This window comes from Trichosurus vulpecula, chromosome 2, assembly GCF_011100635.1.
Source record: "Trichosurus vulpecula isolate mTriVul1 chromosome 2, mTriVul1.pri, whole genome shotgun sequence".
NCBI classification, from domain to species: domain Eukaryota; kingdom Metazoa; phylum Chordata; class Mammalia; order Diprotodontia; family Phalangeridae; genus Trichosurus; species Trichosurus vulpecula.
This window is the reverse complement of record NC_050574.1, coordinates 87,811,775-87,831,466: the sequence shown is the minus strand read 5'-3', so window position 1 is coordinate 87,831,466 and position 19,692 is coordinate 87,811,775. Positions and strand designations below refer to the sequence as shown.

The 19,692-nt window shown below is 41.1% G+C and overlaps 1 protein-coding gene and 1 pseudogene across 1 annotated transcript; both read right to left on the bottom strand.

The window, feature by feature from the left end:
• Nucleotides 1-4,748: 4,748 nt before the first annotated feature.
• Nucleotides 4,749-5,717, bottom strand: LOC118840120 (olfactory receptor 52M1-like). Its single transcript, XM_036747630.1, has one exon. The coding sequence runs from the start codon at nucleotides 5,700-5,702 to the stop codon at nucleotides 4,749-4,751; it is 954 nt and encodes a 317-aa protein (XP_036603525.1). The 5' UTR covers nucleotides 5,703-5,717.
• Nucleotides 5,718-17,719: 12,002 nt separating this feature from the next.
• Nucleotides 17,720-19,427, bottom strand: LOC118836650 (annotated as a pseudogene).
• Between the last annotated feature and the right edge of the window lie 265 nt (nucleotides 19,428-19,692).

Sequence of the window (19,692 nt, the reverse complement as noted above, 5' to 3'; positions counted from 1 at the left end):
GGGGGATGGCTGTCAGAGCCAGACAACTTAGGTACAGGGTTTAAGGTAGAGGAGGAAGAAACGAAATGACGGCCTGAATGGAGACAGATTGGCAAAATAATAGAGATGTGCAAAACAGTTTTTGCTTGGGTTTTATCCCCATACTACACTGTGAGCTTTATGGGGACAGGAACCCTGTCTTATCTAAACTTCATCTGCCCTACCACTTCTCCCCACCAGAACAGAGCTATACACAAAGTAAGAGTGTCATGAATGTGTGTGGAATGAATTCATGCTTTCTGCATCCAGTGACCTCTGGAGGAGGAGAAATCAGGAACATTAGCTCTCTCCTTCAAATTGTACCAAGTGAGCCAGGCTTTGTGGTCAAGGTTCCAAGAAGATGGCCAAATGAGAAAATGACTTCAGCCTGACCTCCAGGAAGTCACCCAGGCTGGGATGCTGAGGGTACTACAGGATTATTTTTGGTTCTGGGGCATGAGGGGAAGGGAGGTATCATTCAGTTGGCAAGTCTTGGCAATTCCACTTCCAAAGTTTCTCTCACACACATCCCCATCTCTTCATTCCAATCACCCTAATCACCCCAGATCAGGTCTTCATTTCCTCTTGCCCAGGCTAATGTTATATAGTTTCCTAAATGCTCTACCTGTCTCCAGTCTCTCCCTTGTCCAATCTGTTCTCCAAACAACTGTGAATATAATCCTCAAAAGCTTCAGGTCTGAACATCTCATTCCCCTGCTCAAAAACTTTGAGGTTCTTTATTGCCTAGGAAATTAAAACTCTTTAGAATGGCAGGAAGGCCCACCGAGAATCTGGCTTTAATTTATCTGTTTAGCCATGCTAGATTACTAGTTGGTATCTTGGTATCATATTAGCTCTTCCTCCCTCTATGTATTTGCGTAGGCTATCATCCTGCCTATGTAGTCCTTGGAACATGAGCAGTAATTCCCTGCTTAGTTTCAGTCCAGGTGATCACATGGAAGCTTGGAGTGAGCCTCCTTCCATTTTCTTCCCAAAACCCATGAGTCATCAGTTCTGGCTTCAGCAGAACAGAGAATTGTCCGTCACCACACAGTAGACATCCCTGAGTTATAATGTCCCCCATTGGCCAGTCCACCCCATACTACATCTGAAACATAGTTCCTCTCCATCTCCTCTTGTTAGAAATTTTTATGTGGTGCAGTGAAAGGAGTAGTGGACCTGGAGTTAGTAAGACCTGGGTTAAAATCCTGCCTTAGACACTTACTATCAACATGGTACTGCGTAAATTACTTCTGTGCCTCATCTATAGAATGGGTACAATGATAGCAATAATCTTCCAGGACTGTTTTGAGGATCAAATGAAAAAAATGTGAAGTGCTTCACAAATCTCTATAGCACCGTATAAATGCTTGTTGTTCTTGTTATAATAATAATAATGATAATTACTATTATTATTAAAGTCCAAATCAGGGGCAACCTCATCATGAAGTCTTCTTTGTTTCCCCATCCTTGAAATATGATTGAAAGTGATTTCTCTCCCCCATAAATTTCTTATAGCACTTTGTCTAGATCCATTTTTTACCTTTAATTATGATACAAGTGATAATCTGATATTGTGTATTTGTTATATCCATGCTACAGACTATAAAATCTCTGAAGATAGGGTCCTATTTCACCTTAATATGAGCTTAAATAACTCAATAAGGCACTCGGGATACAAAACCAAACATCTGAGTCAGAGCAGTTATAATGAGGATATTTAGAGATAATGCAAGGTCCATTTCCACAGGTGGAATAAGAGGAGAAGGGGCAGTGGGGTGTGACTCTGTCCAGACTGAGTTTAGTCTGTTTAGGTGCCATCAGTATGGGAGTCCCAACTCTAGCCCTGAGGACAGGGGCTATATTGAACACATAAATCTCTTTGCCCAAAGATACATGGACCAAAAACTCCCAGAAGACAGAGTATATACATTGCGGACCCAAGCCAGTACTGTCTTTATCCATACACGGTTGGTACTGTATATCATCTGGAGCAAATTCACATTTGTACCCCTTAAAGATACTTCTATCCAATTGACTTCTCAAGCTCTTGAGTACCAATGATGCACACTCAATAGTGGCAAGGGTATGGGGAGGATTAAATTGAGGTTTCAGGGGTCACTAAGGCACTACTAAGGCAAAGCCGTCTCTAAAGACTAGTTTCCAGGACAATGAAGCAGACAGCAATGGCATAAAAAGACTATGAACAACATGAACCCCACACACGGGATCATCTAAGTCTGGGGGGGGGGGAACTTCTAAGGAACTCCTGGACACCTTATTTTAGAGATTATGACCTCCCTTATGGTTGAGAGGTAGTTCTATGAGGAGAAGGTGATGAGTTAAAGTTGGAACCAGTGAGAATAAGGTTACTGCTGGAGAAGGAAATGACAAACCACTCCAATATCTTTGTCAAGAAAACCCCAAATGCGGTCATGAAGAGTCAGACACAACTGAAATGACTGAACAGCAGCAACATAAAGTTACTGGTCTTTTTAATGCATTATTCTTAGTCTATCCCCTCCATCCAACCAGGGTACAGGTAGCCTGTGGGCACCAACTCTGTTTGGCACTAGCATAAATCATACCCACCCACCCATATATGATGAGGATGTTTTGGCACTTGACTCCAGAGTCTATGGTTGAAGCATGACAGTTAAAGCAATGGTGAAACCTTACTCCCATAATTCCAAGGAAGGTCACAGGAGCCATTGAACACCCTAATAAATGTCAGTGATGAAGGGAAAATGGAATAGGTTGAAGAAGGGAAGTGATAGACTAGAGGACTGGCATGGAAGCTTATGGTTCAGGGTAGTCTGCCTTTCTTTTTGTTTGTATTAGTATCCTCAGTACTTAGTACAGTGCTTGACCTATAATAAACACTTAATAAATGCTTATGCTTGTCTGCTATATCAACAATCTTTGTCCACCTTATGAGAGTCTGGAGTCCTTAATAAATACTATGAAGGAGGCAGTGGAGTGTGGTGGATTAAGCACTGGGCTTGGAGTCAGAAGAATTGACACTCCTTGAAAGGCATTCACCGTTATTGGAGGACTTCAAGTGACAGCTAAATGATCAGTTATCAGGAATAATGTAGAGAGGATTCCATTTCAGGTACAAGATGAACTAGATCATAGGTACCAAACACATGGCCACCAGAGGCCCAGGGCTGAAGCAGATGAAAATGTAATAAGGAACTATTTACCAAAATAAATAAACATAAAATAGAACATAGATAACATTAATATGTTTTTAAAAAAGCCAATATGTGACCAGCAGGGATCTTAATAGAGAGTCTAGTGGGCCCTGTTCCTACTTGAATTTGATACCATTGACTTAGATAGCTCCCAACGTATTAGGACTACCCAAGGTGCACAGTTCCTAGACCCAACTCTACCATTAAATAAATGAGGGGCCTAATTCCAGGAAGAAAGAAAATGTTATAACTGGGATGATTCTAAATAACCTTCTGTAGAGAAGGGAAATGTGGAAGGGGTGTGGAAGTCAGAGTTTAAAGACTCCTTTGAGGTTTGAGTTTCAAACTCAGTGTGGGGAATTTCCCTTCCCTAAGTTTGATGTTATTCTTTGACCACATATTGACCCCTGTCTAATGACTTAACATCTAAAAGAAATCTATGGAGCTCTGGTGAGCAAATGAAATTATTATATTATTAAAAATGAATAAAGTATCAATACGAGTGCCTTCAAATATAGAAGGCATTGGTGTGTGAGAAAGTGTTTTCCCTTTCCCTTCAAGTCTCAGCTCATATCCTACCTTTTGCAAAAGTTTTTTCTGGTCCCCTCAATTCAAGTGCCTTCCTTCTGGGATTACTTTCCATAATCATTGTTTATACCTTGTAGGCCCATTGTTGTTTGCCTGTTGTTCCCCTCATTAAAATGTGAGCTCTTTGAGGGTAAATATTGTTTTTGCTGTTCTTTGTATCCCCAGAGCTTAGTGCACTTAGAACAGTGATTAATAAATGTGTATTATCTGATGTACTTCCCATCTGGCCAATGTATGCCTTGTCTGCCTCCAGCCCTCTCCTTCGCTGCCTCATTCCTGTTTGGCTGTGCAAGTTGGAAAGTGTTATTGGCCCCTCTCACCCAATGCCCCCTTAAGAGGGGCAAGATACAGATATAATTGTTAATGGTTGTCCAAAGGTAAAAAGAGTGGGTGAGGAGGTGACAAGCATTCCAACACAGAATATACCCAGACTCATTGATACTCACTCAGAAGCCTCCAATTAAAACTTCTACCTTCTGACTGCTGAGGACATCCATCATTCCAACAATATGATTTTTGGAATTTCTCCTCTGAAGGACAATATACCCCCAGACTAGTCAAGTTCATATTATATTGAGTGTTGAGAAAAGACAAATGTGAGAGCATTCAGAGAGTCTGGGGTAAGGGTTCTCGACTCAGGTCTTCTGCTTCTGTTTCCAGACTGGGCCTCTGGGTTTAAGTTGGCATGCCCCAGGACACACAGTCATTTTTCATATGCAGAAACTGAGACTTAGAGGGGTTAATAGTGATTGTTTGCACTAACCCTATGGTGAAAGGAATGTAGCTCTTGGCTTAGTTGATTCTCAAAAATCAGAAAGTCCTTAACATCCTTAATTGTACTACAGCATTTCAAAGGTGTTTTCTGTCCTAAGGGAAATATAGAGAGTGAAAGATCATTGCTTTTTATAAACAGCCTGATTTCCTTGGACACTACCATTAGGGTAGTCACCTGAGCTGTGCTCCTGCCTTCAGGATTTGGAGAAGCCTCTCTCGGATCTGCTTGGTTCGGACAGCATAGACAATGGGATTGAGGATGGGTGGGATAAGCATGTAGAAATTGGCCAACAGGATGTGGATGTGGGGAGGCACCTGGTGGCCAAAGCGGTGGGTGAGGGAGGATACAGCAATAGGGATGTAGAAAACTAAGATGGCACAGATATGGGACCCACATGTCCCCAGGGTCTTGAGCCTGGCCTCTGGGGCGGCCAGTCCTAGAACAGCCCGGAAGATCATCACATAGGAGGCTGCAATGGCCAGTGAGTCCAGGATCAGAACAAGGAAGCCAATTCCCATGCCATAGAGATTATTGACTTTTGTGTTACCACATGCCAGGGTCACCACTGCCATATGCTCACAATAGGAATGGGCAATAATCCGGGCTCGGTAGTGGGGGAGTCTCAGACGGATCATCAAAGGCAAGGGGCTAATGTAGAGTATGCCTCGCAAAAGGGCAGCCAGTCCCATGAGACCTACCATACCATGGGTGAGCACTGTGGTGTGGCGCAGTGGATCACAGATGGCCACATAGCGGTCAAAAGCCATGGCCAGGAAGATACCCGACTCAACAGTGGCAAAGCAGTGAATGACAAACATCTGGGCAAGGCAAGCATCTAGTCCAATGTCATGAGCATCAAACCAGAAGATACCCAGCAGCTTGGGCATGGTGGAGGTGGACAGAACCAGATCAATGACAGCCAACATGCATAGGAAGAGGTACATGGGTTGGTGCAGGCTGCGTTCCACTTTTACCACTGCCAGGATGGTCACATTGCCCACCACAGCTACCAAATACATGGAGCCAAAGGGGATGGATAGCCAGATGTGCAAGGGCTCCAGCCCAGGGATGCCAGTCAGCAGGAAAGAGGTTGGGGTGGAGCAGGCATTTTGATGGGGGAACATGGTGGGGGTGATGGGACCCACTCACATGTGCCCCCCACCCCAGTGGAGTTTCCCCTTCTAGAAACTACAGATTGTTGAGTTTCCCTTCCATACAGAGGAGGCTGGCAGAATCTACAATCAAGAGGATGATAATTAAATACTCATTCAAAAAACACATTTCTTCCATTTGTATGCCTATAGTAATTACATCCACTGGTTTGAGATAAAAACTACAACTAGGGTGGTGGCCATAGTGACAGATGCCACAGCTTCCAAACTGATTCCTCTGTTAACAGAATGAGTCTCTGTAAGCCAGTTGGGAATAGGTAGACCAATTTCTTTTGCCCTACTTCACCTTGCTATACCTCCATTGGCCTTCTGTTAGGATGCCTGGGCATAGATTCTTGAGCAGAAGCATAATGCTGTAAGGCAAGGCAGGTTTCAAAGGATTGGGTCATAATGATGGTTTGGAGTGGAAAGAAGCAAGGGACAAGCGTTGAAGACCTGTTTGGTTGTGGTTAACAGCTGGCCCCAAGAACTACTTTCCACACACCTCTGTGCTTTTCCTGCTCACTCCTATCACCACATGTTGGTAGGACATAAGCTATGTTCTCTCCTACTCCACCCATTCAAACCAATCCACCCCTTAAGATATTTTATAAAGTTAGGGGCACCACACCAGGTGATCTTAACTAAAACCTCTCTCTACTTTTAAAACATGTCAGGATGGAATGCTTAAAGTTGATCCAGGGCCATGGGAAGACATAAAGAAGGGCTATTTAATTGTTGCCTATTGTAGGGATATGCTCTGGTTTGGAACAGCAGGGAAACTCTTGAAGGTTCATCTTGGAAGTAATTTCTTTCAGCGGAGATCCTATTATTCCCAATTTATTTCTCGAAGAACTTTGTTTCACAGGGTTTGCGACTTTATGAGAACACATGCAAGATCTCTAATAATTCTTATGTTTTACTAGCAGGGACAAACACAGTGGATTGACTACTGTATTGCTTGGGTCCTGAGATTAGAATTAATATCTGCCTTTTCAAGTGTGGGCTGACATCAAAATGAGTTAGATACAAGACTGCTAGATCAATATGACACATGATTGCCTTCATCATGTTGGGTTTGTACTTTAATATTACCTCTGTGGAATCCCTCAACATCAAAAGGTCTCCCTGAAGGGTTGTAGGTAATACCAAGCCAGAAATCAGCTCATGGTCAGGTCACAGTGAGTATGTTTTTTATTCTTATAATAGCTCACTTTTATAGAACTACACTGTGAAACAGGTAGTTCAAACAGCTATTTAAGGGATAAGATCCAGAATTAGGAGTTAGAGAACTAGCTAAATGACTGTGGGCAAGTCATTTTACATTTCTATACCTCTATACCTTGAAGTATTAGAGGTAAGGGAAGGCCACGTTCAGATGTTTCCCCTTCATTCAAAGCTAAATGTGTCTTGGCAGGCAGATGGAGCAGAACAAGCTTTAAAACAGGTGTTAAGAGTTGTAAAAGCACTAAAGAGGCAGAGTCAATAGGGCTTGCTAACTGTCAGGGTAGTCCTTCTCCCTTATCCTTTCAGAGGATTGGGTCTCCCAACCATTCCCTCCTCTCCATGTCCACTTCTTCCCTGGACTACTGCCACAGTCTCCTAACAGGTCTCATGCCTCTGGTATCTGCCTCTCCAATCTATTCTGGCCACACTAACAGGGTAACACCACTTCCCTGTCCATAAGCTTTAGGGTGGGGCCTTATTGTAGGGGGCCTTTACATAGCAGCCTCACTCATCTCTGGATCCTCCCTTGTATATAAGCAAATGCCAGGCTGCAAAGGCTTGAAAGATGAGGATACAGGGAATACAACCTAATCTATAGACAGTAGAGAATCACTGAGCAGACTAAACATGCCTTGTGCAGTTACCACCTGTATACGCTTATTCATTTTCCCTATATTTGGAATCTCTCCCTAACTCCGACCCCAACAAACACCCCAGGGTGGCGTGTGTATGTAGAAGGGGAGAAACAGAGGGTAAAAAAATCAGGGAAAGCTTCATGTAGGTGGTGGCCTTTGGGCCTTTCACATACAATCTGAAGGATGGACAGTTTAAGCACTAGCCTTGGTTGACAAGGGTCCTGTGTTCAAATCTCAGTTATGCGACTTATTACCTTTTTCTCTCTAGGCCTCAGTTTCCTCAATTTGTTCATTGTCCCTATGTTTCTCATTTCCCCCTACCATTTTACATATCCTCTCATAGGTCCCTTCTAACTATGACATTCTATAAGTCTGTATACTAGGCCCAGATGTTCCTAGCACAGTGTTTTTAGTCACCCTGACAGAGAATCCTTGACCTTATGGAGCTGAGAAGATAGAAGGAATATTTGGGAACAATTCTTCCCTGATGTCATGTATAATGGCATCATAAATACCTCTCCTGAGAATAGTAGGATGGCTCAGGGGGACCTCACCTTCCCCTTGATTATATGGAGAGAATAAGTCAATTTGTTGACAACAACAAAGACAAAGATTTTCCCATTTCTATCATGCTTTAGACTTTAGAACTTGCTTTCCTCCCAATATCCCTGTAAAGGAGGTAGCACACAGAATAATATCCCTTTTTTAAGAGATGTGGAAACTGAGGAAAATTTCATCACTTCATCCTAAATGTTGCATAGACAGGCCGTGGTCTACTATAATCAACATGCATGGGAAAACTACAAATAAGAAGGCAGAACTACCGGTAAGAATTTCCCTATCTTTCAGACTTAAAGACCTTGGCATTAGCAGGCTTATAAGGCTCAAGACAACAACCCAGCCAGGCAAACTAATCTAACCCTTAGTAATGTCAGCCAAGAAGGTGTTTCTTTGCCTGGTCTTATGACAGTAGAGCTGTAGCTCCTCCAAGTACATTCCACCCATCTTTCCCTTTCCTCCAGGTACCATGTAGGGTCAGCATCCTCCTATATCCCCTATGTCTGTTGGGAGGGCACAGGAGGAGAATGGAGTTATGAACATACCTAGCATTATTATGCAAGATCCTAAACTTCTGGGACTCTCTAAGCTCACTCAGAGAAGACCTAGAGGTGATGATCTTGGGGTTTGCATAAGGTAATAGAGATGCTTTTTTTATTTATGGCCTTCACTCTTGCCCACCCCCCTGCAAGCTAAGGCAAAAAGTGATGCTAAGCACACAGGAGCCTATGGATAAAAAAAATAATAACAATATTATAGTTAATTTTAATCATACAAAGCAGCTTGTAAACTGCAAAGCATTATATAAATGCAAGCTATTATAATTTCATTTGAGTTTTTTTTTAACAACTCTATGAGGTAGATAATTTGGGATTATTATCTCCATTGTACAGGCAAGAAAACTGAGGCTCAACAATGTTAAATTATTTGCCCAGTGTTACCCAACTAGTTCTAGAACCAGACATCAAACCTAAGTCTTTCAATTACAAATTAAATATCTTTTCCACTACACCAAGCCGCCTCTGGAACTAGAAACATCTGGAATAAAAAGGAAAGGAAGCAAGCATTTATTAAGCACCTACTATATGCCAGGTACTATACAATTATTATCTTATTTGATCCTATAAGGTAACTCAGACATACAACTCCCTAATAACTATCCCCCTTTATCATTTGTCTTCCCAGGCACATGTAAACCAACCCAGAGGGTCCTGGATTATGCTTTTAGGTCTATATCCTGAGACACAGAGATTCCATAGTCTGATGGGCACAAGCCCCCTAAATTCAGAGATCACTCCAACCCAAAGAGGTCATCTAGATTAGATATAACTGGACACAGAAAAAGTAATCAGGAGGCAGGAGATATCACAACAGAAAGGCAGCTTGATATAGCATAGGCAGGATGTGAACTCAGGTCTCCCCTGACTCTGATCCTTACTGAGCTACCTCAACTTAGGCAGGTCACTTGTCTTCAGTTTCCTCATCTATGAGTGGGAAAAAAATAATCCTTGCATGCTCTTCCTCATAGGTTATTTGTGAAGAAAGCAATTTTATAAGTCTTAAAGGGCTCTAGAAATGGGAGTTATTATTCCTCTTTTGCTAAAGTATCCCCTTCTACCACTGTAATCTCCTCTTCCTTCTACCTCAGCACTAACAGGGCACCATGTCTTTGTGGGGAAGCCAAGAATTATCCTAAATCTGACCCAGACATAGCCATATCTGCTTCACCGAATCCACTATGTCGATAAGCTGCTAAAGTCCTCCCCCCCCCCAAAAAAACCTAATCTTCTTTCTGCCATACCTGCTCTTCATGTTGGTCTCTCAGCTGGAAAAATGCTCAGTGTCACAGCCTCTAAATGGGCTCCTGCCCAGCTCCCAGACTTCACAGGCATCTAGATACTCCTTGACTTTCTGGGTGACTTTCCTGACCCTTTTCTTCCTGAGAATCTGGCCAGGATTCCTAGTAGGCAGTAGGCACCTTCCTGGGTCACTCCCTAAACCAGGGCTGTCCAAAACATGGCCCATGGACCACATGTAACCCACAGTAAGATTTATGCCACCTGCCTACAAGCATAAAAATTTACATAAATGCTTTAGTAAATTAAGCCGAGCCACTACAGAGCTCTCAGTAAAATGACAAATCAAAATATATTGTCTATTGTTTCAATAAAAACCTAAGGTTGGACATCCCTGCCCCAAACCCTTTGAAATATCCTCTGTTGGAAAAGACTAGAAGTACAACTGAAGTCCTGCCTGGAGGTAGGAGGCTTCCTTTGATGGTGCCACTCTTTCCCCACACCATCACTAAGACATACTCAGCTGAGGTCCAGGGTTTCACAGAAACTGCCCAAACCAGGAATTTATGTGTTGAGCTTGGGGGAAGCCAGGTCCCTCCTTCCTCCTGATGCAGAAAATAACCAACATGTTCCAGCAGGAGGCAGTTGTAGCCTAAATTGTTCCAAGGAAAGCCCTGAAGGATTGGGGCTAATCCAGAGAGGGATTAGTTAGTAGGGGAGGGACCAGGACACTATGCTTTGCCCCCGGGGACCTACCTGGGACCTTCAGTCCCAGATCTATGCTCAGCTTCCCTGTTGGCTAAAGGAGCATATGGGAATCCAGCAAGGACCCAGAAGGGAAAGCTGAAGGTGGAACATATTTAGAATATTGATGAGCTCTAGGGATTCCCTGAATTTCTGTAGAGAAAATGTAGTTCTCCTACCTAAACTTTGGATTTTCTAAAAAGAAAACCACTTCTTCATGACTTCCAATACAAGGGATCTGATTTCAATCTCTCTCTCTCTCTCTCTCTCTCTCTCTCTCTGTTAAAACTGTGATATAGTAGAAAGAGGGTCAGACTTTAACCTCTGTGACCCTAAGTAAGTGACTAGAGGTATGAGGCTTAATAGGAAACCTTGAATCTCAGAGCTGGAAACCACTTGAGAAATAATAATAATAATAAGCATTTATATGTGTTCTAAAATTTGCAAAGTACTCTACACATGTTAGCTCATTTAATTTTCTTAATAATCCTTTGTGATAGATGCTATTATTACATGTTACATATGAGGAAACTGAGGCACAAAGAGGTTAAGTGACTTCTCTGGGGTCAGAAGGGTAGCAAGGGTTTGAGGCAAGATTGAAACTCAGGTCTTTCTGACTCCAAGTCTTACACTCTATCCACTGATCCTCCTAGTCCATCTGATCCAACTCACATTCCAACAAGAATCCCTTTAACAGCATCCCTGGCAGGTAATCATTCAGGGTATGCTTAAGGATTTTTAGCAAATAGGAGCCAACCGCAGCATAATTGTTCTAAGTTTTTCCTAAGACCAAGCCTAAATCTGTCTCTTAACAAGTCACACTTGGTGCTTCTAGTTCTGCTCTCTGGGGTCAAGCAGAACAAGTCTTCTTATTTTGATAAAGTCTCACACACTATGTTGGACAAGAGTTCAAGTAGTTGCATTTGGAACTGGTTGAACATCCAGATTCAAATAACCATTATTAACAATTGTATCCCGCATTGGAAGGAGGTGTCCAGTGCATGTTACCAAGCATCTGTGTTTGCCCTGTGCTGTTTAACATTTTTCTCAGTGACTTGGTTAAAGTAGTAGTTATCATGCTTATAAAATTGGCAAATAACACAAAATTAGAAAGAAAAACTACTACAGTGGGTGACTAGGGCCAGATCCAAAAAGATCTTGTGACAGATTTTTGGGTCATATGAGTAACAAAATGGAAGAATAGACATTTTCTCCAATCCTCATGACCTCTCAGATCTCTCCAAAACAGAAATTATGCACCAAAAATAAAGCAACTTCAGCTGTTTTCATGATCTAGGACACTTGGAATCCAAAAGAGTGTTTTAAAAAGCTCTAGGAAATGATGCTCACTGACCCTAAGTTCACTCAGAGCTTACTCACTCACCTCCCCCACCTCCCACTCTATCAGCAGTGAGGCTGAACTAGAAGACCCAAGGACATGGCACAAACTTACATCAAAATCTACCCTTGTACCTCAGTTTCCTCTCATTCTTTTCTCTCCCCTGACTCTAGGCTCTAGGCTCTGGAAGTTTCCTTGGGCCAGACAACCAGCTTGGTAATAGCCCTTCAGTAACAGGAGCCTGCTAGGGGTTGAAACCCAACTGGAGAAAGTAGCCTCTGCCAATGCCAGCAAAAGTGGGCTCTAAAGCTGGCCCTGAACTGCCCTTGCTTGGCCAGAAACCTAAAGAACAGAGGAAGTGGGGCAGGTTACCAGGATGCGTGAGGGAATAGTACAACATCAATCCATGACCAGTTTTGACCACCTAGCCTGGTGAAACATGAATTAATTATCCAGTACAGGAGGAGGCTGAGACCTTTGTGATCCAGATTTTAAGGAAACCACAATCAGAGGAGAGGGAGTGAAAAGTGATTGATAATGAAAATAAGGGGATAAAAAGACAGAACATACCAATCATTCTAAGAAGAAGACATCTCAAGGACTTTGAAGATAAAGAGATGAATCAACACAAAATAACAATAATCACAGAAGGAGATGTGATCTCCAGATGCAGTAAATGAGTTTAAACATCTACGAATAAATACTGCAAAAAAGGGAAAATGATCCAACACTTGTTGAGACAGTGGACCCTGTGGAAGTTGAGAACCTAGAACCACAACACATTATGTCTGAGTGGTTCAAAAGATAAATGAGAATTATGAGAGCAAAATTTATGTCCTGCACAGCAAAAATAATGAGCAGAAGAAAAAAAATCCTGGATCACCAATGGCAAGCCTCACTAAAGAAACAAGAGAACAATATATTGGGAATACAAATACACAAAAGGACAATTTAAAAGAAGATAAGCAAAAACCAACATTAAAAGAAAATATGCTCACTATACAAGCAAAACATATTGATCTCAAAGATGATGGTGAGATAGTCTCCCAGAAATCATGATAGAATGAAAAACTTTAACACCATAAAAAAGGAAATAATAGAAGAGAATGGCCCAGAACCTCTCAACATAGAAAATTAAATTCCAGTTGAAAGAATTCACAGATCACTCCAGAAAACCCCAAGGCTGTAAACTTGAAGACACAAAGCCATCAGGAGAAAAATCTTCAAATACAAAGGGAAGGATGTTTACATAATGCGAGACCATTCTATTACCACTAGAAAAAATGAAGAGGAAATTGAATAATGTGTTCTGAAGAGCACTGGAGCTTAGGATGCAGCCCAGGATGACCATTGCAATCTGAGCTCAACCATATAGGACAAAAACGATGGCTAATAATAAAGAAGAGTTTGAAACATTTTTAGAAAGAAAACCAGAACTGAAAAGATTATTTGTTTCTCAAACATCCAAAACAACAGAAATTCAGGAAGAACAAATAAATGCTGGAAGCAACAACAGAAACAGACTGACAGCGGAAAGATCAGTAAGAGACTTCCTGCTAAAAGTATACAAGGGGACAGGCAAACTCAGAAATACGGTAGAGATAGTAGGGAAGAGGTGGCATTATGGATAGAACCTGGTGACCCCTATCTACAGGGGAGAAGAAGAAAGGAGAATCTACCTGACTAAGTGAGAGGAAAAAATAAAGGGGGAAGAAATACATAACCAGATAAAAGCAGGAGAAATGAAGTAATAAACAAAAACCATAAAGGGAAAGAGACTGGAAACAAGGAGAGGGGGTCAGGGATAAGACGAATAGAAATAGTAGAACCAGGGTTTCCTTATAAGAAAGATTAAAGTAACTGAAAGAACATTGTTGTTTATCCTTTGTTTTCAAATGGGACCAATAAATGTTGGAACAAAGTAGTGGATGATGGATGAAATCTTGACTTGTATGTGAATTGGATTTAAGTGTTGCAGAGTTGCACAAAGTCATCAGTATCACTCTCTCTTCCTGAGTCATCGAAGTCCAGTGGCAGGACTAAAGTTAAGCCAACCAGTGATGGTTTGAGATGCAGCCAATGACGTTGGAGCTTTCAATGTCTGATCAAGTTCTAATCCCTCCGTAGCACTTGCTTCAGCTGCCCTCATGGCTATTGGAATAAATTGTTCTCATCCATCCATCCCTCCATAGGGAAATCTTCATATGCTTGGAGTAGACATTCCCTTAATTCACTGTTGGGTTTGAGGCTTGTCAACCTCAACCTGGGTTAGTCTGTCTGCTGAGACTTTTTACTGAGATGTGGCCATTGCACATGCCACAACTTCTTGAGGCTACAGGTGGACACTAAGTGGATGAGCAGCCCTGAAAAGAGCTCAGCAAGCCCTCACACCAGAGGACTCCCTGAATAGCCCATACTTTGGTTTACAGCTGAAGAGGTGGAAAACATCATAATCTGAAAAGAATACTCCAATTTTAATGATGGAAGAAAATTAAAATCTAATGCTTATAATATTAAATGTGAATGGATTAAACAATTCAATAAAATGAAAAAAGAGTCACAGATTGGATAAGAAAATGAAACTCTACAATATGTTGTTTACAGGAAACTCATTTAAAAAACAAAGACATATTCAAAATAAAAGTAAGGTGATGGGAAAAAATGAACTATTTATCAACTAAATCCAAAAAAGGGAAGTGTTACTTCGTATATCTGACATATTTCCCTGATAAGGATTTGACATTCAAGATATATAAACAATTAATAAATATATAAATTTATATATATAGACATACATATATAATAGCCATTCCTTAAAGCATATAAACCAATAGTTCTCAAAAGAACTGCAAGGTGTTTACAACTCCACGTAAAAATGTTCCAAATAACTAATAATAAGAGAGATGCAAATCAAAACAACTCTTTTTTCACTTCACATGCTGCAAATTGGCAAAAACGACAAAAATGGCAACTTTCAATATTGGAGGAGTATGAGAAGATAGGCACATTAATACGTTATTGGTGGAGTTATAAAGTGCTATAACCATTCTGGAAAGTAATTTGGAATTGTGCAAATAAAATGACTAAAACATCCTTACCCTTTGAACCAGATGCTCCATTACTGGCCTCATACCCCAAGGAACCCACCAACTTTAAAAAAGCCCTCATGTACTCCAAACTCTTCATAGCTGCACTTTTTGGGATAGCTAAGAATTGGAAACAAAGTAGATGCCCATAAGTTGGGGAATATCTAAACAAATTGTGGTATAGGAATGTGATGGAAGGCTAGCTACTTCAGTGGTACAAGAAATTATGTATGTGATGAATACAGAGAACCATGGAAAGATCTTTGGAAATGATGCAAAATGAAGTAAACAGAGTCAAGAAAACAACAAACAAAGTAACTAGAACAATTTAAATGGAAAGAACAATAACATATCAAAAAATTAAAAGTAAATGTAACAAAATTATAAAAATTAAGTGAGACTTGAATGAAGAGATATGAGAAGATACTCACAGTTCACCCTTTTATGGAGGTAGAAGGTGCACAGGTGTTATATATTGTACATTTTTGGACTTTGTCAACATCTCAATCCCTTCTGCTGACTTTATTTTCCTCTCTAAAAAAAATTTGTCATATGGGATGTCTCTCAGGGAGGAGGAAGGGAAGCCATATAAGAAACAGAAAACTTCACTAAAATGTTTTGTTTTGTTTTATTTTTAATTTTGATAGGATCTTGCACTGTGCTGACTCCAGTGAAGTGAAACTTAGTTGGGGTAAATGTAAAATTTTATTCTGGGCTTCAAAAAATCAATGTCATAAATACCAAATGATAAAGGTGTGGTTAGAAATCAGTTTCTCAGTAAAAGATTTTGGAGTCTTTGGTGGACTACAAACTCGGCAAGAGACAGCACTGTGACATGGTAACCAAAAAAGGCCTTGTTCAGTCTTTGGCTTCATTAAAGGAAGTGTGGCTTCTGTAAACAAGAGGTGAGTGTACTACTTTTTTCTGCCCCTGGTCAGACCTGTCCACCACAGTTTAGGACCAACACTGGTCAATTCAAAAATACACAAAGGGGGATAACTAAGATGGTGAAGATCCTTGAGATCATATCACATGAGGATCAGTTGAAGCAATTGCTGATGTTTACCCTAAAGAACAAAAGATTCATAGGGGATGCTAGACAAGATAACTTATGTGTGTATGGATAGATAAATAGATAGATTTAGATATAGATAGTAGATAGATAGATATAGATGTATAGAAATGCAAAATATCTATAAAGTAAATTCAAAGCAACGAGGAGGGAGGCAGATGGAGGCACTAGCAACTGTGGGGTTTGGAAAAGATCTCATGGAGAAAGTAGTGCTCGATCTGAGTTTTGAAGGCAGCCAGGAATTCTAATAGGTAGAGGTGAGAAGGGAGCATATTAGAGGCATAGGGGACAGTCCATGCAAAAGTAGAGATGAGAGGTGTGATAGCATGTGTTAGGAACACCAAGCTGAACCATAGATTATGTGAAGAGAATAAGCATAACAATTCTAGAAAGGTAGATGGGAGCCAGATTGTAAGAAGTTTTAAATGCCAAAGGAAGGAGTTTTTATTGGATCCTAGAGGCAATAGGACAATATAGCTACCACATTTAAACTCTAGCATCCAAAGTTACTAGTGTAGGAAAGGAAAATCCAGGAAGGAATCATAGGCAAAAAGGGGTAGAGTTGAAAGATATAATTACTTATCAGTTGAGGAAGGGACCACTAGAAAAGAAGCAGAAACTTTGCTTCTGTTTTTCCAAGGAGCTTAGCTACATCTGTTGCAGCCTAGACAACTGAGGTGAGCAATTTATCTTTGAACTTATCAAGAACAAGAGTCAATAGCCTAGGTCTAAAAATATAGGTGTCCAAATAGGGCTATACTGCCCCCTAGGGGTCACTGGAACAATGGGGGGGGTAGTCACCTTAGGTAGGATTGGGGGGCATTGAAGGGAAATAAGGGGGCGGTGGAAGCATAAGGATAGAAGAGAAGAAAATTTTGAAAAATTGTTCATACGTTTTTCATCTGTTGTGTAATAGAGTTAAAGTCATAGTAATTACATTTTTTTTTCCAAATAAAAACACAAAATCCAAGTTATAACCTATCAGTGATCAAGTCTACTAACAAGTCTTAACAAGCAAGTCTTGGCAGCAAGTATGATGTACATTTTTGGGAAGTACAGCATGCACAGGCAGGAAAATGTGTGTGTGTGATGACTTGTTTACAATATGATACTATGTGTTATATGATGCAATATTGCATCATCAAAATTTTAATAGGAAAAAGACCACAAATTTACAATAATCATTAAATTTCAGATGCGGCATTTAAACATAATATATTTTATATTTTTTTGAAATGATGCAAATTAAAAAAATTAAAGTAGATTTCCAGGGGGGTCCTGGGTAATTTTTTTAAAGGGGGCAGTAGGCCAGATAACATTGGGAAACTGGAATATGAACAGAAATGACTTCTGAGTTTAGGCTAGTCAAACTAACAAGCTGACTTTGTCTTTAAAGTCAGCTTGTTAGTTTGACTAGCGTAAACTTAGAGGTACAAGTAGCTAATATACGTCAGTCACAACATATTCCTGATGAGCCCCACACCATAAACAGATGCTTCAATTTTCAACCCTTCATCAGAGACCAAGAAAACGTCATTTTTCACGCAAAACAAAATTCACATGTGCCTAAAATGAAAGGCAAGAAGGAAAAAAAAAGAACCGTAATACTGTGAATTATGCTCAGTCCTCCTTAGCTAGACAGTGGCCCAAAATGCCACTGTTTCTGATCAAATAAATGGTGGCTGTATAACATTGCAATAACATCCAAGAGCAACCTTCAACCCTTTGGCATCAGGAATCCAGATTTTCCCAACTTAGATTAACATACACCTTTTTAAGTGCCAACACAGAGATGAGGGAAAGAGCTGGACCTGCCAGCCAAGAAAGACTAATTCACCAGCAATTGCTGAAAACAGCCTCCAACTTCAATTTTACACATCGGAAGTGTCAAGCAGAAACCAAAACTGCTTAGTTAGGCACTTGTTCTATACTTTAATACAGATGGCTGAATCCTGGGGTCTAACCTCAAGAAAATTCCCATTTTCTTTAGGGGAGAACAAAGTTTGTGGGCTTGTCAAATAAAAACTATCCTAAATGAAAGACAAGTATTCAGTTACGATGGTGTGTGTCACAAGGTCAGTGGGACAGTTTTTCATGATTTAATCTGTTCCTTAGAACTTCACAGAACTGATTTTTTTTTCCTGCAGGTTTAGAGATCCAAAAACATGAACAATCATTTTTAGTAATAGACTGTATTTGCCTTAGTGCTGTGTTATGAACAAACTGTATTTCATTGTGACAACCAAAGAAAAACAGGACAAACAAAATGTGACTAGATCACACTTCATTTATGGTGTTGGAGCTCTAGAATGCTTTCTGTGTTGGAGGCACTTTTCAAATGAGAAGTTATGCCAATTAAGTGTCAAAGTTGTCAGGAAAGCCTTGCTAAGAAGGTGTGTTTTCAAAACCTAGTCGTGAGAAAGAAAGAGAAGCAATGAGTATATAGTTCAGAAAACAAAAACTTAGAAACTACGTGACATACCGAGATGTTTGGTAAACAGTGCCCTGGGTGTTTAGGTCTATTAGGAAAAACCTTCTCAGACAACTTCCCTCCTCCCCCTCCCCCCCCCCCCGCCCCCCACCAAGCCCCCTGCCCGCTCCGGGACTTCTAAAAATCTCTTCAGGTAGTAGATCTGTCCCAATGTCCTAGCAACTAATACGAGAGCTTCAAAGAGGACCAGAGGATCAATCTGCTGGTTGTGCTGTCGTTAATTGCTCTGTGTATATAGATTCTCTCCCGGACTTCCATGTATTCCTGTTCGTGCTTTACCGCTGTCATCGCCACAGCGACATCGTTAAGCATCTCTTCGAGCTTGTTCTGATGAGCTTCCCCAGTATCAATTGGAGCTTCTCCAATATCAACAGTGAACTTCACTACCTTGGGAGTCATGGTGGGCATTGTGTTGCTAAAAAAAACTTAGAAGTTCCGTCCATGTGAGCTGCAAAATTATATTTCCCACTGGACTCTGTCTCCTTTATAGATTCCTTTATTATCAGGTCCTGTAATCTCCACGTCGACGTCCAGGAAGCCGCCCTCAGTCACCTCGAGGATGAACCCTATCTGGGTTTCCGAGGTGACTCGCTCGAAGAAGCATTCCTCCGCGTGAGCGGCAAAGCTAACGAAATAGCCCGAGGCCACCGCCGGCAGCGTCACCAGGAGCGTCACCACGGCTTGCGAGCGGCCCTGGGCCTGGCAGGGGACGCGGACTAGGGCCGGGACTGCGGCCTTCTCAGACGCCATCGCCGCTGCCTTCCTGGACTGGGTTTTTAAAAGGGTTGAAGACAGATCTGAGAGTAAACAAAATGCTAAGGATGGGTTAAGAAGCTCACGAATCCTATGACATTTCACCTTTAATTGCTTTCCTAAGGAATTTCCCTTGTCTGGGAAAGAAACCGTGGGGAACTGAAGGAAGTACTGAGGCAGAGCTAGATGAGAGTCCAGCAAAGAAGCTAACTGAGAAGTAGCCAGATAGGTAGGAGGAAAACCAGGTTGTCCTTGAATAAGA